The sequence below is a fragment of the Bos grunniens genome, chromosome 5, assembly GCF_055505025.1.
Source record: "Bos grunniens cultivar Pamir isolate PY7600 chromosome 5, Bosgru_T2T1.0, whole genome shotgun sequence".
NCBI classification, from domain to species: domain Eukaryota; kingdom Metazoa; phylum Chordata; class Mammalia; order Artiodactyla; family Bovidae; genus Bos; species Bos grunniens.
Genome location: NC_141169.1, coordinates 120,707,444 through 120,734,570, shown reverse-complemented (window position 1 = coordinate 120,734,570; position 27,127 = coordinate 120,707,444). Strand labels below are relative to the sequence as shown.

The following is a 27,127-nucleotide window of genomic DNA, read 5'->3' as shown; positions in this document are numbered from 1 at the left end:
GTCCTCTGAAAGAGACTGTAGAGAATTCGTGTAATTTCTCCTTCAATGTTTGATACAATTCACCAGTGAACTCATATGGGCCTGGAGCTTTCTGTTTGGGAAGATGATTAATTCTTGTGTGACTTTTGGCAGATTGTGTCTTTCAAGAAATTGGCCCATTTAATTGAGGTTACCAAATGTGTGTGCTAACTTTGGTTGTGGCACATGAGATCTAGTTCCCTGACCAGGGATTGAACCCAGGCCCCCAGCATTGAGACCGTGGAGGCTTATCTATCGGACCGTCAGGTGAAGTCCCAATATCTCCATTTTTGTTCACACATTACTGACTTTCTCCATGTCTTTTTAGTTTTTTGAGTATTGTTAAGACTGCAGTTTTAAAGTCTTTGTCTAGTATATTCACGTCTTTTTTCAGGGACAGACTCTGTGGTGTTACTTTTTCCCTTTGAGAGGACCAGACTTTTTTTTTTTGTATGCCTTGTGATTTTTTTGTTGTGCACTGGACATTTTAATATAACAATCTGGTAACTCCAGAAATCAGATTCTTCTCTTCCCCCAGCTTTGTGCTTTGGCTTTTGATTATTGTAGGCACTCTTTGTGCAAAGGATCAGTTTGAGGTGTAAACTTAATGGATTCTTAAGTCTTTCCTGAGCCTTTCCCCGGAGCACAGTCACCTTCAAGTCCTCCCCATATATGCAATTATGTAATATGTTGGAGTCTTTAGGAGTCACTTCAGAAGAGGGTGGCGAGTTGCAGCCATGGAGGGGGAGCGCAGCAACAGTGGTGGCTGCCCCCCCGTCCGCCCCCCGGAGGCCAGCCGCAGTGACTCGCGGTCAGAGCACGTACAGGGCCTCAGCATCTGGAGGACAGGACCCTTCCCCCGTGCCTGCTGCTGCCAGCTGTGTCAGCTGCTCCGGGAGGCACGCACGGCTGCTGCATCACAGCTGCTTCTGTGCTGCACCCCCCCATGTCCCCCACCCCGAGCCCAGCCGTGCCCTGAAGTCTCAGCCTCCCGTGTTCTCCAGAGCCCCCACGAGTCAGATCCTGCTGGCGCCTGCTGTCTGGGAGGGACGTGCACTCCTGGGGCTTCCTCCTCCACCGTCTTCCCAGATGCTCTCTCATTTTGAGTCTTCCTAATGGAAGTACAGCTGACGTACAGTACAAGCAAACACCACAGTGATTCCCTTGTTTCACACCGACTGAGGATGGCACGAGGCCAAGGCGCCCTGCGCCACCACACGCCTGCACGGTGCTCCCGCTGAGGCGCCCTCCACGTCACGGCCCAGACTCACGGTGTGGAGGCCTGTCGTCTGCACCTCTCGCGCCTCCTTCACTCCGCCCTCATCCTCTCCCTTCTGGAAACTACATTTATTCTCTGTGAGTGTGTTCCCGCTTCACTGTGTTTAGGTTCCACGTAAACATGGAATTTCTTTGAAAAGCAGAGACGTTAGTTTGTCAACAAAGGTCCGTCTAGTCAAGGCTATGGTTTTTCCTGTGGTCGTGTATGGATGTGAGAGTTGGACTGTGAAGAAAGCTGAGCACTGAAGAATTGATGCTTTTGAACGGTGGTGTTGGAGAAGACTCTTGAGAGTCCCTTGGACTGCAAGGAGATCCAACCAGTCCATTCTGAAGGAGATCAGCCCTGGGATTTCTTTGGAAGGAATGATGCTAAAGCTGAAACTCCAGTACTTTGGCCACCTCATGCGAAGAGTTGACTCATTGGAAAAGACTCTGATGCTGGGAGGGATTGGGGGCAGAAGGAGAAGGGGACGACAGAGGATGAGATGGCTGGATGGCATCGCTGACTCGATGGATGTGAGTCTGGGTGAACTCCAGGAGTTGGTGATGGACAGGGAGGCCTGGCGTGCTGTGATTCATGGGGTTGCAAAGAGTCGGACACGACTGAGCGACTGAACTGAACTGAACTGAAAACATGGAATGATGCAATATTTGTCTTTCTCTGACTTATTTCACTGAGCATAATACCCTCCAGATCCATCCATGTTGGTGCAATGACAAGACTTCTTTTTTCACGGCTAACCTTCCACTGTATAAACACACACGCGTCTTCTTCGCCCCCTCCTGTGTGGGTGGGCACTCTGGTGGCCCTGCATCTGTCTTTTCAAATGAATGTTTCTGCTTCAGAAAAACGCCCGGGAGTGGCCCGCTGGACCACAGGCAGCCCCAGTCCCAACTCTGAGGCCCTCCGCACTGTCTCCACACTGGCTGCTCTTCCCGCCAGCAGCACAGGGGTCGCAGTGCCTGCTCGGAACACACGCCCCGGAAGGTTCTCGGATGTCACTGCTGCTATTAGAAATGCTGCTTAAGAATTACCTCCACTTCCCCCAGGTCCCATCTGCGGCTAACATGAAGATTTAAAGGCTGTGTTGAGGGTAGTTTCTGTACATGCTGGCCCCTAAGAGTAGGATTGTTTTATTATCCTGAGAATAAAAAGCCAGTATCCTCCAGCAGTAGAAAATTGCAAATAAAAAGTTTAATTTCAGAAACTGAGTTCACCATTTATAAATACACTAAAAACATAGTCAATGCAAATTCAGATTAATAACAGATACAGTATTTTAACAAAACAATAACTTTTCTAAAAGGTCATAGGCAAATCAGTGACTCGTTTCACCCAGAATATTTAACTGGTTTGAAGTAAGAAAATGAATTCTTTTCTAGACGCTGAGACAAAAACTTTGAAGACATATTATTGTTAAAAAAAAAACCTGATGACTGATAATCCATTCTGATGTCCTTGGGATCCTAAAATACCCCACTGATGGCTGAATCCTCCCTATTTTATAAAAGAAAATCTAAACGCCTAAGGCTATTCTTACAACCATAACATAGCAATCTTCTTCCCTGTTAATAAGCCACCTCTTCTAAAAAGAACTGTGTACATAATTGGATCAACTTGGGGGTCAGTGCACAAATTTCAAGACAGCTTCATGATGTAGAGCCACTGAGTCAGAGGCTCAGAGATTCACCAACAGGAGGCTGTAAGCGTGTTGCGCCGCGCGCTGGCCACACGGTGCACACCACACGTGGGGGTGTGCACACCAGCCGCCCACGCGGCACAGCAGACCCTGAAACGGGCGCGTGCTCTCCGGAAACCCTGCGCGACCGACCCTTCGTCACGTCAGCTCAGGCTTGGTGCCCATGCCACGCCTCTGTCGTGGTCGACAGCTGCCTCCCAGAACGCTCCGTCCCCCTCAACGCCCTGCAGAGCCGCAGTCAGGAACTGCTCGGCCAAGATGGCTTCAACTCCACCTCCTATTTACAGGTTTTATTTGACAGCCACAAAGGCTGTTCTGTTGCAATTAAAGCAATTTTTAACTAAAATACAGTACCTGATCTGATTTTTACATAATCGAATAAAAAGCCTACGGAATAAAACTGCTCACCTCTCCTCTGCCATTCTACTGAGACAAACTACTGATCCCCAGCTTGTAAAAAACCTTACAGTTACGAATGAAAACCCAATCATCGTATTTCATCATTGACGAGACAAGCTGCTTCTAGTGGACTTCTGAAAACACACACCGTGGTACCTGGCCTGAAGGACCGGTTAAGGCACGTGTGGCCGCAACAGCGAGGGCCGGGCGGCCCCTCCCGCGGCCGTGGACCTGAGCGCCCGGCCTGCCGTCCTGCAGGGCCGGCTGTGGCGAGCGCCAGCCTGGGCAGACGCGGTGCTCGCCGGGTGGCTCCAGCGGGCTCTTCAGTACTGGAAGCATATTAAGGGAAGATTCACTTTCAGAAAGATGAGTTTCTCAAAATGCTCCATTAGGAGCCTGGACTGGCCGAAGCTGCCGTTCTCGGGGGGCGTGCTGAACAGCCGCTCGGAGGGGACGATGCTCGGGGGGCAGCCCAGGAAGCGCACAGCCAAGGCGGAGAGGCTGGGCCAGGCGGCCCTCTTGAGGCTCCAGTAGGCGAGCGGGTCGCAGCTGTGCTCCAGCACCTCCTCCTCCAGGTAGGCGAGCACCATGTCCTCGGGGACCTTGGGCCGCCCTCCGCGCTCGCTCTTCTTCAGCTTGGCCATGAGTGCCCAAAGGCTCTCCTCGCCGGTGCAGTCCCGGGGCGGGGAGCCCGGCTCGCAGCCGCTGGGGACGGGCGTGGGCTCTGAGGTAGGATCCAGCGTCTCCAGCTCCCTGATCAAGTCCTGCTTGCACTGCTCCGCCTCCTCCTCGGAGAACAGGGAGGCCTTGTAGCGCGGGTCCAGCAGGGTGGCCAGCACGTACCTGGGGTCGTGGAGCGTGGCGGACAGGCGGCTCACCATGGCCTCCCTGAGGGCGCGGAGCATGGTGTCGATGCCCATGGTCTCCTGGAACAGCATCTCCACCCTGCGGGTGAGGATGTGGATCATGGGGATGACCTGGCTCAGCGTGGACACGTGCGCGCTCATCTCCCGGCTGGCGGCGGCGAAGGGCTTCAGGGCGTGGCACACGGACTGCATCACCTCCCACTGGTCGCAGCTCAGCAGCTCCCGGAAGTCGCACTCGGCAGACAGCGCGTTCACCGCCCGCTTCTGCTCGAGCAGCCGCTCCAGCATGTGGAAGGACGTGCTCCACTTGGACGGCACGTCCTGCAGCAGGTGGTGGGGCGGCAGCCCGTACTCCCGCTGCAGCTCCGCCAGCTTGGCCTTGGCGCGGGGCGAGCGCTGCACCCGCTCGCAGATCTTCCGGGCGGTGCTCAGCAGGCTCTGGACCATCCTCTGGCTCTTGATGGCCTCGCTGACGATGAGGTTGACCGTGTGGCTGAAGCAGGGCACGCTGGAGCGCGCCCCCTCGTTCAGCGTCTTCCCGATGCTGGGGTTGTCGGTGACGGTGATGCCCACCTGCAGGCCGGTGGACGTCACCCAGGCCTCCCACCAGCACTCCAGCTGCTTCCGGATGCTGCTGCCGCTGTAGTCACAGTCCACCTGCGACACGTCCAGCAGCGCTGAGCAGTGGTGATCCTCGCAGCGCGGCCGGGCCGCGGGCTCGAAGGTGACCCAGTGCGCCGTGAGGGTCAGGTACTCCCGCGTCTGGCTGCTCATCCAGATGCCCGACGTGAAGTGGACCACGCCGCTCTCGGCTTCCTGCAGGTGTGCCATGATGACGTGCTTCACGTCCTCGTACATGCCCGGGATGGCCGTCCGGGAGAAGTAGGCCGGCGGGGGCAGGGAGTACTGAGGTTTCAAGTATGCCAGCAGCCTATTGAAGCCAACGTTGTCCACCAGCGAGTACGGCTGGAGGTCAAGGGCGATCATCTCAGCAATGAGACTTGTGATTTTCTTAGCAACGGGGTGAGAATCGTAAAACTTCTCGCTGCCGTCGTCAGAGGCGGCGGCACCTGCCAACGGCCCGCCCAGGGGTGCCTGGGTGTCAGGAGGGGAGGGTGGGGCAGCCCGGGCGCCCTCGGGCTTCAGCACGCCGCCGTGGAAGCGCTGCAGGTGCCGCAGCAGGCAGCTGGTGCCCAGGTTTGTGGGCTTCTTGCCCCGGCTGATGGTCCGGCCACAGTGCAGGCACGCGACCTTCGTGGGGTCTGCGGAGCAGATAGAAAAATGGTTCCACAGCTTGGAGGTCTTCTTGCTGTTGACGGGAAACACAGCTTGATGGTTTTTGGTGACCATGGTCGGCAGGTTTGTCAACCGGGAGGAGGACGTTTCGGCGGAAGCCAGGGTGGCATAGGGCGAGCTGGCCAGGCCGGCCCCCAGGAAGCCCTTCTGGCCCCCGGCCACCTCGGGGTGGCGCCTGTAGAGGTGCCGCATGAGGCAACTGGTGCCCACGTCGCCCCGCTTGCCCCGGCTGATGGCGCAGCCGCAGTGCCTGCACAGGGCCTTAAGGCTGTCCGTGGGCGCCAGCGAGAAGTGGTGCCACACCTCCGACTTCAGCCGCTTCATCACCTTCTTGTTCTGCTGGAACACGGCGCCCGGCTCCCGCGGCCGAGGGCTCGGCGCGCCACCCGGCTGCGTCTCGGGAGACGACCCCCACGAGGCCTCGCCGGCGTCGGAGGAGGGGGACGCCGCGGCCCCGTGGCCCCAGAGCACCGGCAGCTCCTCTGCCGGCCGGTCAGGGGAGGAGGCTGCGGAGGCGGGGTCCTGGAGCGCCCTCCCTGGAGACGCCGGCAGGGGGCCGGGCTCCGCGTCCGGCGGCTGGGCGGGCCCGAGGGGCGGCGCGGGGCCGGGGGCAGGCGCCCCGGGGCCGCCGCCGCTCTCGCGCAGCACGATGGCACGGTGCGCCCGCCACATGTGCCTGATGAGGCAGCTGGTGCCCAGGTCCTTCCCGTTCTTGCCGCGGCTGAACTCGTTCATGCAGTGGACACACACGGCCTTGGAGCTGTCCAGGGGCGACAGGTAGAAGTGCTTCCAGACGGCCGACCGCCGGCGGGACCCGCACCCGCTCCGCGGCAGGGGCAGGTTCTTCTCCGCCCCGTTCTCGGCAGGCTCGCTGCAGTGCAGGGGGGGCGCGTGCGCGGGCGGCCCCGCCGGGCCCTCGTCCCGGCCGTACCTCTCCGAGGCCAGTGCGTCCGAGGCGGCCTCTTCGGAAGAGACCGCGGAGCTGGCCTCCTCCGTCGCCTGGAGGGGAGCCGGGCCCTTGGAGGTCGCCCGGGGGAGCAGCGGGCCCCCGGGGTCGGCGGGCGGGGGCCCGGGGCGCGGCGCCGGGGCGGGGTCCCCCGCCAGTGCGGTGGGGTGCGCCCTCCGCACGTGCCGCATCAGGCAGCTGGTGCTCAGGTCCTTCTCGTTCTTGCCGCGGCTGAACTCCTTCATGCAGTAGGTGCACACGGCCTTGGTGCTGTCCCGCGGCGAGATGAAGAAGTGCTTCCAGGCCGGGGACTTCTTCCTGGAGCCCAGGCCGCGGCCGGAGAGCAGGCTCTGCGTCACGGCCTCCATGGCCACGCTGTACAGGGTGCTGCTGTACTGCGCCAGCAGCGCCCCGTAGTCGTCCTCGGGCTCGGGGGAGGCGCGCCGCCCGGGGGGCCGGCCCGCGCAGCCCACCTCGCCGCCCTCCGCCTGCTCCCGGCCGCGGCCCACCTGCCTCCCGGCCTCCGGCTCACTTCCCAAGTCCATTCTCTCCACACTGTGATTAGGGGTTTGCGAGTCATCTTCCTCTTCTATTTTCAAGTTTGTATTCTCCGAATCACCTGCTCCCTGGGGACGAGGCTCCCGCTGGTTCTCCATGACTGACCATAACTATTCAGTTCTGCCCGAAGAACTCTCTCTCTCAGGATGTTTATGAATACGCTAAGCATGAATCTCACTGAGCAGTGGACGGGCGAACTCGTGAGCGTGTCACCTCATGCCGCTCCCGGAGTTCTCCCGGTAAACGCATCGCGGGGCAGACGTGCGCGCACACGGGGCGGACCTGCTGGTCTCGGGCACGGCGACGCTGGTGGCTTGATGGCATGGTGCTCCTTCTGCATCACCTACAACAGATGGAATCGAGTAAGACAAGGACTCGCTCACGTTTAAAATCCAGTCATGGATACGTCAGCCTCAGTATGTGTGAGAGAGATCCCACAACGGTCAGGTGAGACTCTGCTTGCTCCTGACTTCACAGCCCAGTCACAGGACCAAACACCCTCTCCGTCGGCCTCTCCTGCCCCGAGCGCCCTGCTTACCTTCTCGGAGTCTCTGCCTCCCTGGGCCATCCCACTGCTCCCACGGACAAGGGGCCTGCGGTCTGCCTTCTTCTGCTGTCTGCCTAACCAGGCCTGAGGCTGAGCATTTATTTAAGAATAAAATCCTGGTGGTGGTAAAAAGAAAAAAGAAAGAAAATATCCTCTAAATAGACATTTCCCCAAAGAAGACATACAGATGGCCAAAAGGCACATGGAGAGATGCTCAACAACACCAATAATCAGAGTAGCAGGAAATGACAGTGAGGTGCGACCTCACACTGGTCACAGGGCCGCCATCCAGAGTCTACAAATGATCCACGGTGGGGGTGTGGGGAGAGGGAGCCCGGCTCCACTGCTGGCGGGATGCAAACCGGTGCAGCCACTACGGAGAACATGGAGGCTCCTTAAAAAACCACCAGCAGAGCAGCCACGCGACCCTGCAGTCCCACCCCGGGCACACGTCTGTGCCCCACGCACCGCAGTGCTCACAGCAGCACTGTGCACAACGGCCAACACGTGGAAGAAACCGGAATCTCCGTCAACAGGTGAACGGATGGAGGAGGCGGGCTACGACATAATGCAGGACTACTTGGCCATTGAAGAGAATGAAATAACATCTGCAGGAACACAGAGGGACCTAGACATCACCATACTGAATGAAGTAAGTCAGACAGAGAAAAATGTGACATTGCTCTGTCTGACTTACTTCATTCAGTATGGTATGTGTAGAACGTGAAAAAAAATAAGGTAATAAACTTATTTACAAAACAGAAATAGACTCACAGACATAGGAAACAAACCTATGGTCACCGAAGGGGAGCGACAGGGGAGAGGGGTAAACTAGGGATCTGGGAGTAACATATCCATGCTGTTATAAGCCCCAAAACGTCAGAAAAGATCATAAAGAGAAAACACCAAGGGATGTCCGTGGTGGCTCAGTGGTAAAGAATCTGCCGGCCAATGCAGGGGGTGGCTTCGATCCCTGGTCCAGGAAGACCCCACATGGCTCTGAGCAACTGAGTCCTTGCGCCACCACTGAGCCTGCACACGGCCACCACTGAAGCCCAAGGTCTCGAGCCTGTGGTCTGCAGCGAGAGGCCACTGCAGCGAGAAGCCCACCCACCGCAAGGAGCCCTGCTCGCCAAGACTAGAGCGCCCACACGCGACCATGAGGCCCGGCACAGCCAAAACTGAATTTTTTTCTTTAAAGAGAAAATACCAAGACTTGGTGAGGCCCATCATTGCAATTTTAGCCCTTCTAATTAGGTGGGCTTCCCTGCTGGCTCAGTGGTAAAGAATCTACTTGAAAATGCAGGAGTCCCTGGTTCAATCCCTAGGTTGGGAAGATCCCCTGGAGGAGGGCATGGCAACCCTCTCCAGTATTCTTGTCTGGAGAATCCCATGGACAGAGGAGCCTGGTGGGTTACAGTCCATAGGGCTGCAAAGAGTCAGACACGACTCAGCTAAATGACTAAATGACGACACTGAACACTTCACGGCTTATTCGCCATTTGCTTCTCTCCACTGGGAGCATCTGCTCACGTGTCTTGTCTATGTCTTATGGATCGTGTAGTTCCTCATTACCGAGTCCTCAGACGCCTTCGTGTCTGGAGAAGCCCTTTATCAGGTGTGTGAGTCCAGTCTGTGGCTTGTCTTTTCACTCTTTTCAGTGTTCTCTGAAAGGAAAGGCTCTTAATTTTAATGAAGTCCAGTTTACCAGTTTGCTTTTTTTAAACCACGTGTTCTTTAAAAAGAAAAAGAACTCCTTACTTGGCCTGTGGGGTCTCAGCTGCAGCACGCGCGCCCTGCACTGTGGCACTGGCTGTGATGTGCGGGCCTGGAGCTGCGGCTCCAGCCTCAGGTGCTTCTCATCACACAGGACCTTAGGGCCCAGACCAGGGACCACAGCTGAGTTCCCTGCACTGCAAGGCAGATTCTTAACTCCCGGACCATCAGGGAGGTCCCCAGCAATTAATTTTTTTATGGATTATGCTTTGGGAGCTGTATCTAAGAAAGATTTTCTCCTGTGTTTGTTTTATATTTAGATCTTTGAAAGACTCAAATTCAGTGTTTTGTATATGAATTGTTCAAATATCGTTTGTTGAAAAGATCATCCTTTTCAACAAAAGAACACCTTTGCAACTGTTGAAGACTCACTGTGTGTGAAGGTGCCTCTGCGCAGCAGCTGCCCACGTGTATGAACACGAGGGGAGTGTGTGTGTGCTCAGCACGTCCACCCTTTGAGTACAGCTCACCGTATGCCAGCTACCCCAAGGTGGGGGAGTGTGACACATGCGTGTGTGCGGGTCTGTGCCCCAGCTCCTGGCACAGGGCTCCTAAGACTCTCAGGAGCTCCCGAGTGACAGGAACACCTTGCGTCCTGGCGAGGCGATGATGGAGGCTCATCAGCAGAAAGACCACACCACGGTCAGAAACCAGCTCTCAGCCCCCGACCCCCAGCACGGCCTGGAGACCGAGCGGACACTCCTCAGGCCCACAGCACAAAACCCCAGCAGAATCCCAACAGCTCGGGGTTTGGGGAACTGCTAGGCCAGCGAACACACCCACGGGTCCGGAGGGTGATGCACCCCAACTCCACGAGGACAGACACCCCTGCACGCAGGAGCCTGTGCGTCCTCATCTGGCTGTTCATCTGTGTCCCTTTTCACACAGTGAAAGTCGCTCAGTCGTGTCTGACTCTTTGTGACCCCATGGACTGTAGCCCGCCAGACTCCTTTGCCATTTCCTTTTCCAGGGCATCTTCCCGACCCAGGGATCGAACCCTTGTCTCCTTTACTGTCTGAGCTATGAGGGAAGCCCCTTTCTATATGCTATGCTAAGTCACTTCAGTCGTGTCCGACTCTGTGCGACCCCATAAACAGCAGCCCACCAGGCTCCCTGTCCCTGGGATTCTCCAGGCAAGAACACTGGAGTGGGTTGCCATTTCCTTCTCCAATGCATGAAAGTGAAAAGTGAAAGTAAGTCGCTCAGTCGTGTCCGACTCCTAGCGACCCCATGGACTGCAGCCCACCAGGCTTCTCCGTCCATGGGGTTTTCCAGGCAAGAGTACTGGAGTGGGCGCCACCGCCTTCTCCCCTTTCTGTATAATAGTGGGCGCCACCACCTTCTCCGCCTTTCCGTATAATAAACCTGTAAATGTGAGTGAGTGCAGCCTAGCTGTAGGAGCCGCCCCGGCGCTTTATTGCGGGAACCTTGGCTTTGAAGCTTCTCAGTCAGAGACACAGGTGACAGCTGGGCTGCTGTGAGTGGGAGCAGTCTTCTGGGCCGCCCGGACCCCATGGCTCTGAACACGACTCCAGGCGGCAACGTCAGGAGCGGACGGAACGACAGCCAGCTGGTGCCGGACAACAGCCAACGTGGGGCACCAGGGCACTCGCAGGCGGCCAGACGCGAAGCACTCTGTGCACAGAGCCAGGGAGGGGGACACGGAGAGCGCCTCTGCTCACAGGCCATACGGCTGCGGCCCAGGAAGCGCAGGGACTGGCAGACTAGGGCGAAAGGAAGGCTAACTCCACGCCGCCTACAAAAACACGTTACACGTGGAGAGAGAGAGAGGCTCAAAGCAAAAAGACAGGAAGGTGCAGCGTGCTAACCCCAACCCGGGCACGCCGGCGGGGCCACGGGACTGCGCGGCGAGGGCGCACGAACGCAGCGGACCACAGGGGACCTTCCACAGACAGGGAGCAGACCCCGCGGGCCGGAGGCAGCTGGGCTCCCACGTCCCTACTCACAGTTAACGGGACAAGCGGACAGAAGACCAGTAAAGGTAACAGAAGAGTTGAAAACGTTACCATCAAACCTTGCCTCAATGACATTTATGGAACAGTGCAAACAAGTGGAATGCATGTGGCCTCAAGGTGGGTACAGACTGTTCATCAAGACAGACTCTTCTCTGGACAATAAAGCAAATTGCAATACACTCACAAGAACTGAAATCAAAGAATGGCCTCGGAAAAGGGAACTGAACGAGAAATCAACATCAGAACGGTATCTGGAAAAATCCGAAGTATCTTTAAGTAAGTAACACTTAGACATGTATGAAGCCAAGGGGTTAAAGAAAAAAATCCCAAGGAAAAGTACAGCCAATTTAATCCTGAAGCAAACAAAGTGAAGAAAACGAGAAAAGATTTGAAATCAATTAAATTGAGGGGGAGTGGGGAAGAGGCGGGGGAGGGGGTGGCGGTGGAAATCAATGAAACCGAACACTGGTTTTTTGGACAGATCAAAAAAATTGGCAAACTTCTACACTGATTAGTAAGAGAAAAAAATGGAAAAGACAGGAACTACCAACAGCAAGAATGAAAGTGGGCATTGCCACCAAAGAGCCTACACACACAAAAAGGCGGCAAGCAGACGGCCGAGCGACTTCATGGTGATAAATTCAGCAGCTCAGGTGAAACAGGTAAATCCCGAAAAGCCACGCACGACGGAGACTCACTAAAGAGACGCGTCGCTGTCGCATAGCAGTCATGACGCCTGCCTCACACTGCAGCCTGAGCAGCCCTTTGCCTAGTCCCTTCTCTTAAAATTCCAGGTCCAGATGGTTCCATGCGTGAATTTCACCAAACTTTAGAGAAAAAAACAAATTACTGGTGAAACACACTCTTCCAGAAAATAAAAGACGAAACATTCCCCAAGTCTTTTAACAAGGTTCAACCACCATGACACCAAGACCCACAAAGACATAACAGGAAGAGAGTCAGAGTCACGTCCCTACGATCACAGAACAACCTTAAGAAAACGTGGCAAGTTCTGAAAAATGTAACAAGTCAAATTCAGCACTAGGTTGAAGATAATGTTCCACGAGTAAGTGGGCTGTGTCAGAAGGTTTGGTTTAACATTTAAAAATCAACCAACAGAATGCACCAGGTCGACAGAAAGCAAGGAGGAAAACCATACGGCCACTGGGTGAAGAAACGCATTTAGTATCGTCTCTGCTCCTACTCCTGACGAGGACCCTCGCAAGGCAGAAGGGCAAGCCACGGGCGTCTGTGCGAGAGGTCTTGAGGCCTCCATGGAGAGGTGCTCTCCTAGGAAGGCCGCAGAGCAAGCTCGGCTGCCCTGAGCTCCCTCCCACCCAGCCGGCCCGGACAGCGCCTCCGGCCTGGACGACCTCGCCCGCTCCTCTCAGGTCTTCGAGGAACCAGCTCGTCTCCCTTCGAGGCAAACGTCCCATTCTCGGTTGACGCTGAGGCTCTCCGAAGACTCCTGGGGCCACAGCCTGGGGTGATGGCATGGACCGCTTCCTTCGGGCCTCTCTTACCTGCTCAGCCTGCGCGGGCTCACTTAAGCCACGTGACAGTCTTTCAAGGAAGGTTCAGTGTGACGTGTCTCCTTCTACACCAAAGGGCAGGGGCACAGAGAGGCTGAGAAACATGTCCAGGGCACACAGGGCAAACAGGCTGCTGCTCCTGGAGCGCTGGAGGTCCGAGGGGCTGGGGGCGGTGCACAGAAGACACGCGTGCAGGAGGGGGTGCGGCTACGAATGCGGTGACACATGTGGGCCTGGAGAGGGTCACACTAAGTGACATCAGAGAGAGACAGCTACCGGACACTCACTCACACGTGCACCCTGAAGTGCGACACAAGCGAGCTCACCTGTGAGACACAAACAGTCACCAAGAGGCCAGACTTGTGGCTGCGGGGGCAGGAGGAGCGGAGTCTGGGGTGAGCAGGCGCAAGCCAGGATACGCAGGACGCAGGAACCAGGGCCTCCTGTCGAATATGCTCTGATGTGCCATAACGGAGAAGAATAAGAAAAGAAAGTGTAATAAGAAAAGCATAGTTTTGATCAGACTTCAGGCCACAGATTCAAGAATCCCTACAAACCCCAAGCAAGATTTAAAGAGAAAAAAAAAGTGCTAAAAATAAGAAAAAGCACAGAGATAACAGTGAGGAGGGCTGGAGGAACCTAGCTCAGTACCGCCAGCGGGAGGACATCAGCAGAATCCAGACCACGGGGCTTCTGCAGCAGGACAGACCACCCAGCTTCTCTAACGAACCGCTTGAGTCCCGTGTGAGTCAGCAGACGACCAAGCGCGTTCCTCAGGCGAGACGGGAGGCCTGGGCGCTGAGTGAACATTTGACGTAATTCTTAGTTTATTAAGGTATAAAGATACTGTGGATACGACTTTTTAAAGAATCCCGTCTTTCCAAGACACTAACTGGAGAACGTCCAGATGAAACACAACTTCTGGTATCTGCTTTGAAATAACCGAGGGGGGACACAGAGCTGGAATGGCCATGCGTCTGTCTGACTGTCTGTCTGTCAAAGCTGGGTGATGAGCGCACAGGCTCATTATACTCATTTTCCTAATACACACTGCAACACAGCCCCAGGAACTGTTTCAAGAAAAAATAACTAGACTACTGACTTTTCAAGACAAGCAATGTAAACCAGGAGACAAAAGAAGTACGTCTTCAGAGTTGTGGTGGGGAAAAAAAAGCCAAACCAGAATTCAATACTCAGCAAAAATATTCCTACAAGAATTAATATGAGCTAACACCGCTGGCAAAACCACACAGAGTGCGTCACCAGGCGACTAGCAGAAGGGCAAACGATGTCCTGCTGGCAGAGAAACGCCGCGGGGTTCAGCGGCGCACGGGAACAGGAGCGACACGGACAGGGCGCAGCGGGCGCGAGGGACCCGCCGGGCTCCGCGTCCGGGCCGCTCAGCAGAATTAACGGAAAACGACTCACTGAGCTACACGAGGCTGTGGTCCATGTGATCACAAGGACAGAATGATCTCTGCTCGTTTCCAAGGCAACCATTCAATATCACAGTAATCCAAGTCTATTACCAGTAACGCTGAAGAAGCTGAAGTTGAACGGTTCTATGAAGACCTATAAGACCTTTTAGAACAAACACCCAAAAAAGATGTCCTTTTCATCATAGGGGACTGGAATGCAAAAGTAGGAAGTCACGAAACACCTGGGGTAACAGGCAAGTTTGGCCTTGGATACAGAATGAGGCAGGGCAAAGGCTAACAGTTTTGCCAAGAGAACACACTGGTCATAGCAAACACCCTCTTCCAACAACACAAGAGAAGACTCTACACATGGACATCACCAGATGGTCAACACCAAAATCAGATTGATTATATTCTTTGCAGCCAAAGATGGAGAAGCTCTATACAGTCAGCAAAAACAAGACCAGGAGCTGACTGTGGCTCAGACCATGGACTCCTTATTGCCAAATTCAGACTTGAAGTGAAGAAAGTAGGGAAAACCACTAGACCATTCAGGTATGACCTAAATCAAATACCTTATGATTATACAGTGGAAGTGAGAAATAGATTTAAGGGACTAGATCTGATAGACAGAGTGCCTGATGAACTATGGACAGAGGTTCGTGACATTGTACAGGAGCCAGGGATCAAGACCATCCCCATGGAAAAGAAATGCAAAAAAGCAAAATGGCTGTCTGAGTAGGCCTTACAGAGAGCTTTGAAAAGAAAAGAAGCGAAAAGCAAAGGAGAAAAGGAAAGATATAAGCATCTGAATGCAGAGTTCCAAAGAATAGCAAGGAGAGATAGGAAAGCCTTCCTCAGTGATCAATGCACAGAAATAGAGGAAAACAAGAGAATGGGAAAGACTAGGGATCTCTTCAAGAAAATTAGAGATAAATTTTTTTTTTTTTTTTTAAAAAGGGAACATGTCATGCAAAGATGGGCTCGATAAAGGACAGAAATGGTATGGACCTAACAGAAGCAGAAGATATTAAGAAGAGGTGGCAAGAATACACAGAAGAACTGTACAAAAAAGATCTTCATGACCAAGATAATCACAATGGTATGATCACTCACCTAGAGCCAGACATCCTGGAATGTGATGTCAATGGGACTTAGAAAGCATCACTATGAACAAAGCTAGTGGAGGTGATGGAATTCCAGTTGAGCTATTTCAAATCCTGAAAGATGATGCTGTGAAAGTGCTGCACTCAATATGCCAGCAAATTTGGAAAAGTCAGCAGTGGCCACAGGACTGGAAAAGGTCAGTTTTCATTCCAATCCCAAAGAAAGGCAATGCCAAAGAATGCTCAAATTACCGCACAATTGCACTCATCTCATATGCTAGCAAAGTAATGCTCAAAATTCTCCAAGCCAGGCTTCGGCAATATGTGAACCGTGAACTTCCAGATGTTCAAGCTGGTTTTAGAAAAGGCAGAGGAACCAGAGATCAAATTTCCAACATCCGTTGGGTCATCAAAAAAGCAAGAGAGTTCCAGAAAAACATCTGCTTTATTGACTATGCCAAAGCCTTTGACTGTGTGGATCACAACAAACTGGAAAATTCTGAAAGAGATGGGACTACCAGACCACCTGACCTGCCTCTTGAGAAATCTGTAAGCAGGTCAAGAAGCAACAGTTAGAACTGGACATGGAACAACACACTGGTTCCAAATCGGGAAAGGAGTACGTCAAGGCTGTATATTGTCACCCTGCTTATTTAACTTATATGCAGAGTACATCATGAGAAACGCTAGGCTTGATGAAGCATAAGCTGGAATCAAGATTGCCGGGAGAAATATGAATCACCTCAGACATGCAGATGACACCACTCTTAGGGCAGAAAGCAAACAACTAAAGAGCCTCTTGAGGAAAGTGAAAGAGGAGAGCAAAAAAGTTGGCTTCAAACTCAACATTCAGAAAAGGAGGATCATGGCATCCGGTCCCATCACTTCATGACAAACAGACGGGGAAACAGTGGAACAGTCACTGCAGATGGTGACTGCAGCCACGGACATGAAAGACACTTGCTCCTTGGAAGAAAAGTTATGACCAACATAGACAGCATATTAAAAAGCAGAGACATTATGTTGCCAACAGAAGTCTATCTAGTCAAGGCTATGGTTTTTCATAGCCAGTGGTCATGCATGGGTGTGAGAGTTGGACCATAAAGAAAGCTGAGCGCCGAAGAATTGATGCTTTTGAAGTGTGGTATTGGAGAAGACTCTTGAGAGTCCCTTGGACTGCAAGGAGATCCAACCAGTCCATCCTAAAGGAAATCAGTCCTGAATATTCATTGGAAGGACTGATGCTGGAGCTGAAGCTCCAATACTTTGGGCACCTGATGCGAAGAGCTGACTCATTTGAAAAGACCCTGATGCTGGGAAAGATTGGAGGCGGGGGGAGAAGGGGACGACAGAGGATGAGATGGTTGGATGGCATCACTGACTCAACGGACATGAGTTTGAGTGAACGCTGGGAGCTGGTGATGGACAGGGAGGCCTGGCGTGCTGCGGTTCATGGGGTCACAGAGTCAGACACGACTGAGCGACTGAACTGAACTGAATCCTGGACTATCTGGGGAGACCCAATGCTGTCATGAGGGTCTTCAAAAGTGAAACAAAGAGGCAGAGGAGAGACATGAAAATATGCCTGTGGAAGGTGAGAGACGCAGGGTCGCTGGCTTTGAAGATGGAGGGCGGGCCCACACGCAGGGACGCAGGGGCGTCTGGAAGTGAAGGGCGAGGAGCCACCCTCTGCCAGGCCTCCTGAAGGGAAGCCTGGCAGGACCGTGACCGAGGCCCAGGGCCCAGAGCGCAGCCTGCTGGCCTCCGGATGTGTGCTGCCTTCGACCACCAAGTCTGTGATAATTTGTTACAGCACCACTAGAAACCAATACAATAAACAACAGAAAAGGGTTAAGATTAAATCCTACAGAAGGATAAGAGAAAAAGTAATGAAGGCGGAAAAACATCTCTATAGGTGATGAAATCACGCTAGAAAAACATAAACACAGGTTAAGTGAAATTGAGTAACTTATTTCAAAAGAAGCTAACAAAATTAAGAAAATAATACAAAAGAACGAAATAAATCAAGACAGAAAAACACTGAGATGAGCTTACAGATCCTAAGAAACTATTACAAATAAAAGTAAAATGTCATTTTAGAATAAAGACTAAGTTACAAGCAACAAAAGAACAGATAAACTTCGCAGAGGATTGCGTAAGGTTAACAGAAGAGTTTAGGAAAGAAAAAGTTTTAATGAAAAAGAAATAAACGGATAAAAAAAGACTCAGAAGAAGCTGACTAATTTAAAACTTAGGTAAAGAAAATCCAACATGTGTATAATCAAGGTGTTTCCCCACAAAAAAGGGGGACGGGGCAAGAGAACAGATTACTGACAGCTCTGGAATAAACAGGTGTACTGAAAGGCATCCTGGGCTTCCCTGGTGAAGAGTCCTCCTGCCAACGCAGGGACACCGGTCTGATCCCCGATCCAGAAAGATTCCACATGCCACAGGGCAGCTAAACCCTGCCTGTGTCTAGAGCCCAGGAACTCCAACTCCCGAGTCCACAAACTCCAGAGCACGTGCTCTGCGATGAGAGAAGCCACGGCAGTGAGAAGCCTGCACGTCGCAACTAGAGCGGCGCCTGCTCACAGCAACCAGAGAAGGGCCTGTGCACAGCCAGGCATGCAATTCAGCACACAAATAAAGTTACTGAAGAAACAGGAGAACAAGCCAGAGGGCGGAGACCATGTGCCTGTAACCGTGAGCACACAGGCATATCCCAGGAAAACCACTGGATTGAAAAGAAAGGCCATTCGGGCAAAAACCAGGGCCATCTGTAAGGGAAAGCAATCTGTCACGGGTCTGACAGCAACGTTTTACGCTGTGAGACGACAGAGTAACATGTTTACCACGTTCAAGGAAAACCACGTGAGTCAAGCATTTTGCCTCCAGTCAACCTGACATCCAAGTACAAGGACGCAGAGACACCGTTACCAACAAGCAGGAATTCGGGAGACAGCTTTCCTTGAGTCCTTCCTGAGAAGTCGACTGGAGAGCGGAGTGCTCAGGGTGTCTCCCTGCAGAACGCACTGCCTGAGCGTCCCAGGAGAGCCAGTGGGCGCCGTGCGGCTACAGCGCTGGCCCTGAGCCGAGGGAGCGGCTGGACGACACGTGGGTCCCTGGGCTAGAGGCACCGATGTGCCTTCAGCAAGGACTGGGCCGCGTGCAGAGCTGGTGAGGCGGGCCCCGGTCCCCCTGTCCTCGCAGAGATGGACCGGGAAGGCCAGATGCGCATCCCGCGGCCCTGGGAGTGGGACCCACCCCGCTCTGCTCGGTACAAAGTCCTGAGAGCAGCGACCCCCGCGACCTCCAGACTACAGCTCTCAAACACATCTCCCACTAAAGGAGCCAAGGTTCCCGAGGACCACGAGGGCCAGGGGCGGGAAGCCACGAAATGAGCCGAGGATGCTCTGGGGAGCAGGGGAGCCAGGACCCCTGCGAGTGGACGAGGGCAGCGCGGGAAGGATCCAAGGTGTCAACCTGAAGGGCTCCCCCGTCCAAAAATGAGATAATCTGAACGTAAGTAAGGGTCAACGTTATACATCAAAACTCATCAAATGTTTAAGTCTATTAATGCATAATCCCAAATAAAACCCTCAATCGGTCACCTCTGGAGGATGATAGGAACTACTACTTTTGAGAAGTGACAGAGAAATTCACCCTCAGCTCCTTACATCAGCTACAGCACCAGAGAGCCAGGGCAGGGCTCCCACTCCACGTCCAGCCCGTGAACAGAGACGCAGGAACTCAGCCGAATGGCTCCATCTCGTTCGGGGTGCTGATTAACGCCCGCACTGGGTGCACCCCTGGGGGAAGCGCCGGGGGGCCACACACGAGGCGCCGTGCGAGGGGGCAACAATCCGCTGGAAGCAGTCTCCCCAGAGAGCAACCTGATCCCACCGCCCACCCCGAGCAGACCAGGAGCAGGGAAGACTCATGGGACCGCAGTGCCGCCGGCAGGGACCGCCCGGGTGACGGAACCCGCCACCACCGGCCCGGCCAGCCCCGAGGGCCTGCTCCAGGGCTAACGCCAGCACCTTCCTGGCACAGACGGGAGAGTCTGGCGCCGGGGGTACCACCAGCGCGTGCCGGGACGGGGCTGTCAGGGGAGCCCGCTGCCTTCCTGTTTGTCTTCCTCTATGGCTGGACCAGCTCTCTACACACTAGCTCAACATCGTAAGTGGGATGTTTCTATTTCTTTCCTTTTGGCTGCACGGGGATCTCGGTTCCCTGACCAGGGACTGAACTCACGCCCCCCGCGGTGGAAGCAGAGCCCGACCACTGGACGGCCAGGGAAGCCCCGACGTTTCTGTTTTAGGGAAAATGCTGCCTTTGGCTCTAGCGGCTTCCTACTACTTTTTCTACCATTTTCGCACCAAATATTTAGAAAGACAAAAAAGGATGTTGGCTTTAGTTCTCACACCGCAGAAGGATTATGCACCTGAGGCGCTGGGCATAATTCTACACGGGTGTGAGGAACAACTTGGGTTTGGTCACCCGTCCCAGAGCTCTGGAGCATCTCTGGCTTGAAAGGTGAGGGCCCCCGGTCACGGCACCTGGGTGGCATCCAGAACCAGCTGTCCTGCGGTCCAGCTTCCATGTCCAGCAAGTAGGAACTAGCCCACGGGAAAATCATCAACATGGAGGTCAAACAGGGTGATCAGGGGCAGCGGGTGAAACAGCCTCCTCCTCCGACAGATGCGGCAGGCCTCCCTGCGTGGGGCCGTGCAGCCGCCACCCCATGACAGCCAGAGGGTCACTCTGAAGCTGGTGGTGAGCGGTGTGGGGCTCCGCTCAGCAGGGAGCACAGCCCCCTGAACTGAGCAGAGACGGGGGAGGATAGGAGTGCAGAGGACGGACCCAGAGCCCAGGCCTGCTGAGATGACTGCACGCATTTCAGCTCCGAGGGCGAAGCGCCTAAAGGCAGAGGCAGCCGACCAGAGGATCCTTCCACGGGCTAGAACAAATACCGTGTGTGGAAGAGTCTCAATTCCAGGCGTGTGCTCTGACTTGGGGAACATACAGTTATTTTTCATTTTGAGAATTAAAGAAAGCGCCTTCCAGGCTGCTGCAACGCAGGAGTGCCTGTCAGAGCAGGATCCCATGTGCGCATGTCCCGCCGCGGACTCAACAGCTTCCTAACACAGAGACCAGCTTTTGTGCAGGCCCTCACCTGCCACAACACCAAAAATACACGACCAAGTATCTCCATTCCTCATGCTGCAGACGCAGCAGATTAAAGGAAAAACTTCAAGTCATCTCACCCACCCAGGCAGGAAGGGCCCAAAGCTTGGCACCACCCCAGTGAGGACTCTGGAGCCCCCTACCAAGCCACATTCACCCAAGGACCCAGGAACCCCACGTCCAGGGACAGACGCTGAAGACCGCCTCAATAGACACATAGCAACACTTGTCCCAGGTCAGGCGCTGCAGCTCCACAGCCAGGCTGCAAAACCACTCACACCGCGAGTAAGGCCTGGCACATACGCGCATCCCAGTCGCTTCAGTCTCGTCCAACCCTTGCGACCCTATGGACTGTAGCCAGCCGGGCTCCTCTGTCCATGGGATTCTCTAGCCAAGGATACTGGAGTGGGTTGCCATGCCCTTCTCCAGGGCATCTTCCCAAACCAGGGATCAAACCCAGGTCTCCTGCACTGCAGGCGGATTCTTCACCAGCGGAGCCACCAGGGCAGCCCAGTTCATACACAGACCACTGGGAAAAAGCGAGACACACACAGTAAACAGTGCTCGTGAGGTTTCATGACGTAAAAGACAGGAGAGAAACAGGTGAGTTACGAGCATTACTGTCTGTCTGAAGAGCTGATTTTGGCACTTCTCAGGTGGTGCTGGTGTAAAGAGCCTGCCAACCAACGCAGGAGGCACAGCAGACACGGGAGACGTAAGAAGCGCAGGTTTGACGCCTGGGTTAGGAAAATCCCCTGGAGGACAGCGTGGCTACCCGCTCCACTATTCCTGCTGGGAAATCCCATGGACAGAGGAGCCTGGTGGCTACCGTCCATGGGGTCACAGAGAGTTGGACATGACTGAAGCAACTTACACCCTTATTTTGCAGGATGAAGCAGAAATAAAAATGGTTCCTATAAACAGTGGAGGAGACAGGAATGAGAGTGAGCTTGCTGATCGTATCTTTTATATAATGCTGACTTTTGAGCAGTGTGATTACCTCTACATTAAAACATGGAAAATTTCAAGTGTGAAATCTAAAGTGAAAGTGAAGTCGCTCAGTCACGTCCGACTCTTCCGACCCCATGGACTGTAGCCTACCAGGCTCCTCCCTCCATGGGATTCTCCAGGCAAGAGTACTGGAGTGGGCTGCCATTTCCTTCTCCAGAAAACATAGAAAATTGACTTTTGAGCGGTGTGATTACCTCTACATTAAAACATAGAAAATTTCAAGTGTGAAATCTAAAGGTGTATCAAATAAGCAACCATACTGCAAACAAAGAATGTTCACGAAGGGGCTTTCACACACAGGATTTTATTCACCTGAAGCAGAATACGTACTAAAAACAAAAAAACACCTTAAATTTTGCTAAGTGATTTCATTAGCAGCAGCAACATAATGTTTTCATTTTACCTGGGTTATATGTACTTTAGCACAAAACAAAATGTAACTATGCCAATGCCATTAAGAATCAAGGTTTTCAGGATACAAAAAAGATATAATTTAAAAAAACAAAGAAATTAAGTAAAACTATATAATTTTAAATTTGTCTTGAAAACATCAGTATGGACTCTTGATGTTTTAGACACTGATCCCCTAGCTCTGTGCACCAGACCCGCGCTTAAGGCTGCAGTGCCCCACGAGCACACTGAGCACAGCGGCCCCTGGACTCTGGTTTCTAAACACCCTCCTGCAGTGCCGGGGGCCACAGCGCTCTGCAGAAAGAGCCGACTGCAGCTCTGGAAACAGGAAAGGCTGCAGAAAGGACGTGCCGCCAGGAGCCGGCTCCACGGGGATCCCACAGTCGGTCACAACTGTCTGAACGTACAACAGAGAGACGGAAGACCTCAGCAGGCTCTAACGTAACGGCTGGATCTGCCTGTCTGCACTGATGCTCAAGAATCAAGAGGAGAAATGAAAACACCCCCCACGGGGCGGGGCGGGGGGGACGACACTGCAGCCACCGCTCCCTGCAAAGGGGTGACGAGGGGAGAAGGCGCAGCGTCCCGCCTTCCTCGAGTGTCACGGGCGAGGAAAAGCACGTGAAAGGCAGGGGAAGGAACCAGAGCCCGGGCGGGGTCTGTCCCGACAGGACAGTCTGAGGGCGGCGCACAGGAGGCCCAGCACCGCCGCCTGAAGATGCAGGGTCCCCGGCGGGTGGCACCCACGGGTGGAGCAGCTGGACCACAGGGTCCAGCTGCAACTTATCCTCGGACTGCTGACCACACGGAGGGTGGCCCCCAACTGCCCGCCGTGTTGTTCAAGGGTCAACTGTCAACAGCAAAGGAGAAAATGGCAAACAGACCCAGACACAGGGACATTTCTGCAAGACGACTGGCCTCGTCTCTTTAAAAAGTCAACGTCCCGAGTGGGGAGACCAGACTGCGGGTTGGCCGCTGAACGCAGTGAGGACTACCGTTCACTCCCTCCACGGCCACGCTGCTGGGGCGAGCACGGCCCTCTGCCTCTTTCTCCCTCTGGGGGAGGGGGGTGGCGTGCAGCTCGCAGGACCTTGGGTCCCTGACCAGGGACTGAACCTGGGCCCTCGCAGGCAGCGTGCTGACGTGCTGAGTGCGAACCGCTGGACTGCCTTTCCTGAGAAGAGAAGGATGCTCAGCGGCGACGTGCTGCGGCCCCTGCTGCCTCCTCGGAGCCCAGAAGCACGGGCGGGGGACGCACACCAGCACTGCAGCTCAGGGCCGGAGCAGCGGCACCTGGACCTGCTCCCAAGCCACCGCCCAGCCTCCAGGACACGCACACCAGCCTGCAGCCCGAGCCCCAGGCTCCCGGGAGCTGCCGGGCACAGCTGGGGCACCAGTGCCGCCCTGCGCCCGGCGGCCTCGCCCTCAGATGTGGCAGCCTTCCCACCAAGGCTACCGGTGCAGATCTGGTCCACACTGAGAGTGAGCCACACCTGCTGAGGATGCAGGGCCACGGCTAACATCTTCCCGGGGAGGAGCCGCCTCAAGTGCAGACAAGCCACCACCCAGGACTGGCCGCACAGAGCCCAAGAGCCGGACGGAGGCCAGAGCACACTGCGGGGGCCGAACCGGGAGACCCGGAGCCAGCTCCTCGAGACGCCGCGGGCACCCCGACGCAGCCGCGCTGGAAACATGGCGCGGCCCGAGCAGGCACACGGGCTCCGTGCGGGGCCGTGGCCCGTCCACCCCGAGATGTTGAGGCTCACAAACCAGGGCCGCCCGGCTGGCTCTGATCTGGCTTCGAGGGCCCTCCACTCAGTACCAGCGGCTTCTCTGGGGCAGCGGGTGGTCCCACCAGCCACAGGTCTGATGGGTCGCCGCGGCGGGCTGCCCCTGGACATGGTTCAAGTGTCCGCGTGCGACTGCGCGACACCCAAGCTCCTGCTCCAAACAGCACGCGCCCTGGGCTGCTCCCTCCCAGCAGGCCAACCGCGGGCAGGCTCAGTCGCCGGGCCCTGAGTGAGGACGGGCCCTACGTTTAGACCTGCGGGCTTGGGGCGGGCCGGGCAGGGTTGCGCGGACTGAGGAGCCCCTGCGGCAGCGGCGGGTCAGCAGGGGATGCCCCGCCCCAGGCCCGGCCTCTCCGGTTCCTGGGGTGCGCAGACCTCGCTGAGGGGGCAGGTGGCTGCCACAAGGGCTTCACCCAAAGGAGAGCGGAACCCAAGCAGGGTGAGCACCTGAGCAAGGTGGGGGACGGGCTCACGACAGGAGACGGCCCGAACGCAGGGGCCGGGCTCCGCAGCTCAAGGCCGCTCCTCACGCAGGGCCTCCGCTCCGCCACCCCTGGCCCCTCGGCGCGGGATGCAAAGGTCCCTTCCTCTCCAAGCAGTCTTCCGAGAGCACGCTTGTTGCACTGCCCATCACCTTCACCCATGCCTGCCTGTGATCTTCCTTGGAGAGCTCACTCCGCCTTCTCTGCCCATCCCCACCGGGACATGCACCACTGCCCCAGCAGGTAGAACGGCGCCAGGCGAGAGGAGAGAGGCGAGAAGCCTCGCGTGGAGGCAGGCACCTCCAGCCCTCCCGGGCCCTCCACCTCAGAAACAGGAGGAAGGAGAAAAGGCCTGCTTTCATTCCTAACCGTGCCTTCCAGGATACCAGCTGCCAAAAGCACACATCAGATAGTTAGCTAGACGTGATCTAAATGCTTCAGAGTGACGAAAATCAGGCAGGGACGGAGCCTAAGGGAGGAGGGAGGGAAAGACAGGGAAGTGGAAGGGGCCGAGGCTCTGGAAGCTGCCTGACAGGAAGTCTGCCGCCACCCGGACACTGACGGGAGGCCAGACGGGAGGCTGCGGGGTGGTCGGGGCAGGACTCCGTGCGGCTGAATTCAGTAAGACACCAACCGTAAACAGAGATGATGCCTCCTATAGCTTACATTAGACGTCAGGCAGTAACCAGGAGAATGATGGTCACCTCTCAGTCGCCTGCTTTGTGCAGAGAAGCTTAGGAGGAACCGGCGCTGCTGAAGGACAGTCGGAGGGGCCCCAGCCAACCCTGGCAGGCGCCCCCGTGTGCCTGCGAGCACTGCCCCCTGCCCTCGCCGGCAGTCCTCACACTGAAGGAGGGAATCAGAGCAGAGCTGGGAGGAAGGAGCTGAGGCCGGGCAGAGAGACACGGGGAGGACAGACTGACCACGGCCACAGCGCCTCGTGCTCCCACAGCGCCGCTGCCCAGGTCTGCTCTCTCTCCAGCTTCCACGCCGGGCAGGGATCTGAAAGACAACACACACGCTCTTCACCATGTCCTGAGCACAGCTGCCTCGGCTCCTCTGCACAGACGCAGGGTTCAATCCACGGCCCTAACGGTTCCCCTCAAACCCTTCCCAGCGCTTCAGGAGCACTCCTCCACAGCGTGAGCCACTCACGAACCTCCTTCTGTGTGTGGTGACATGAAAAAGTAGGGCAGACTTTTCATGCCCCAAAACATCAGGGTTAACAGTACGTGTGCGGCAATGTGGACTCAGAGTCTGTGCTTTCTTCCAATACAGGAGGTTAACTTCCTGAAGATTCATAGAATCTCTTAACTTGTGCCACATCTTTTCCTGAGAAAATGTAAACCACCACAAGCCGATACCATCTGTTTAAGGATTACAGGAAGCGTGCGCCCGGCACAGACAGCTCGTGGCAGGCCCCGGGTATGAACTGGTGAGAGCAGTCTCCTCTCACAAGACAACTCTGCGTGGAAATTAAGTCATAACTGCAATTTGGCTTGTTCAGAGCGCTTTTTAAAAACTCCAACTAAATCCTTCCTCCTCTCCTAATTTTAACACCATACGTAGAGAAGACATCAAAAGTTAATACACAAAGTCACAAGAATGCCTTAGCAAACTGGTCTCACGCAAGTCTGAGATGCGTTTTTCAATACTATGGACTTGATCTGATCAGAGTTCACTTCAAAACAAATAACTTCCCTTTTTTACAAACTTGAGAATGCCCACAGAAGCGTCTCCTGATGGCCCAGCTGGGCAGAGGCTTGCTTGCAGAGAGATGCATATTACGTGTGTCTACGGACTGTCACTCAAAATGCACCGAGAGTCTAGGGGGCTGGCAATTCTCTTAAGCAGGCAGAATGGTGTGGGTCACAGAAAAAAAGATAAATGACTCCATCGTTACTTGGGTCAAAAAAAAAAAAAAAAAAACCACCGCAACTGGAAAAACGACCGAAATTCTGCTCTGCAGCTTCATTCGGGCTTTGACTACTTACACTTGAATGTCATACCCAGAAACACGCTCAGCAACCAAGAAGCATCAGAAGCGTGCAGACATGAGGAGCGTCTCGTGTGCTGAGCCGTGTGAAGGAGGCCCCGGTTGCCCCTTCCTGGAAGCGCACAGAAAATGAAATACTGTACCGGGGTTGGGGGACACCCGAAAGGCACAGGGTGGAAGGCGATCCGTGGCGGTGGCGGAGGGCAGAGGCCCTCAGGACGGACACTCACCGGGCACCTGTCTGCTGGCCGGTGACCCCCGCCCCAGGGCGACTGCGGCCCGGGGCACGCCGCGTGGTCAGCCGGAGAGCCCACGCCGGCCGGCACGCCTGTCCCCGTGCTCGCCCGCGGCCGGCCCGGCGTCCGCGCCCGCTCCCACCGCCTCGCGCTCGCTCCGCCGGCCGCGCGGCCGGAAGAGGCGCCCCGGGTGCCCCGCTGTCAGCCGGGCCGGCGGCCGCAGGGCGCGCAGCTGGAGCGGCGTCCGGGCACCGAGGCCGAGTCCGCCGCCCGGGCGGGGTCCCCACCACGGCAGGCCGCCCCCGCCCCGCCCTGCGCAGGCGACCCCGCGCCCGCCCGGCCCGACCCCGGCCTCGCCCTCCAGCCCCCGGCCCCCGGGTCCGGCCCCGGCCCTCCGGTCCCGGCCCCGGCCCCGACGGCGCGCCTGGACGGCCGGCCCGGGACGCGAGCCACGCACTCACCGCGGGGACCCCACGGCCGCGCAGGCGGACGCGCCCCATTCATCGGCCTCGGCTTTGTCCGCCCCCGGCCCCTCCCGCGCCGCCGCCGCAGCCGCCGGACGCTGCACCCCTCCCAGGGCCCCGCGCGGCCGGGGCGG

The 27,127-nt window shown here is 55.5% G+C and overlaps 1 protein-coding gene across 2 annotated transcripts; it reads right to left on the bottom strand.

The window, feature by feature from the left end:
* Positions 1-2,469: 2,469 nt before the first annotated feature.
* ZBED4 (zinc finger BED-type containing 4) lies at positions 2,470-27,127 on the bottom strand. Of its 2 annotated transcripts, XM_086403348.1 has the most exons (4): positions 26,991-27,127; positions 13,219-13,349; positions 7,600-7,724; positions 2,470-7,404 (listed from the first exon to the last, which is right to left on the bottom strand). In XM_086403348.1, the coding sequence occupies exon 4, from the start codon at positions 7,157-7,159 to the stop codon at positions 3,719-3,721; it is 3,441 nt and encodes a 1,146-aa protein (XP_086259474.1). In that variant the 5' UTR covers positions 7,160-7,404; positions 7,600-7,724; positions 13,219-13,349; positions 26,991-27,127; the 3' UTR covers positions 2,470-3,718. The 2 variants fall into 2 exon arrangements, with proteins under 2 accessions (XP_086259474.1, XP_086259473.1); XM_086403347.1 differs by lacking the exon at positions 13,219-13,349.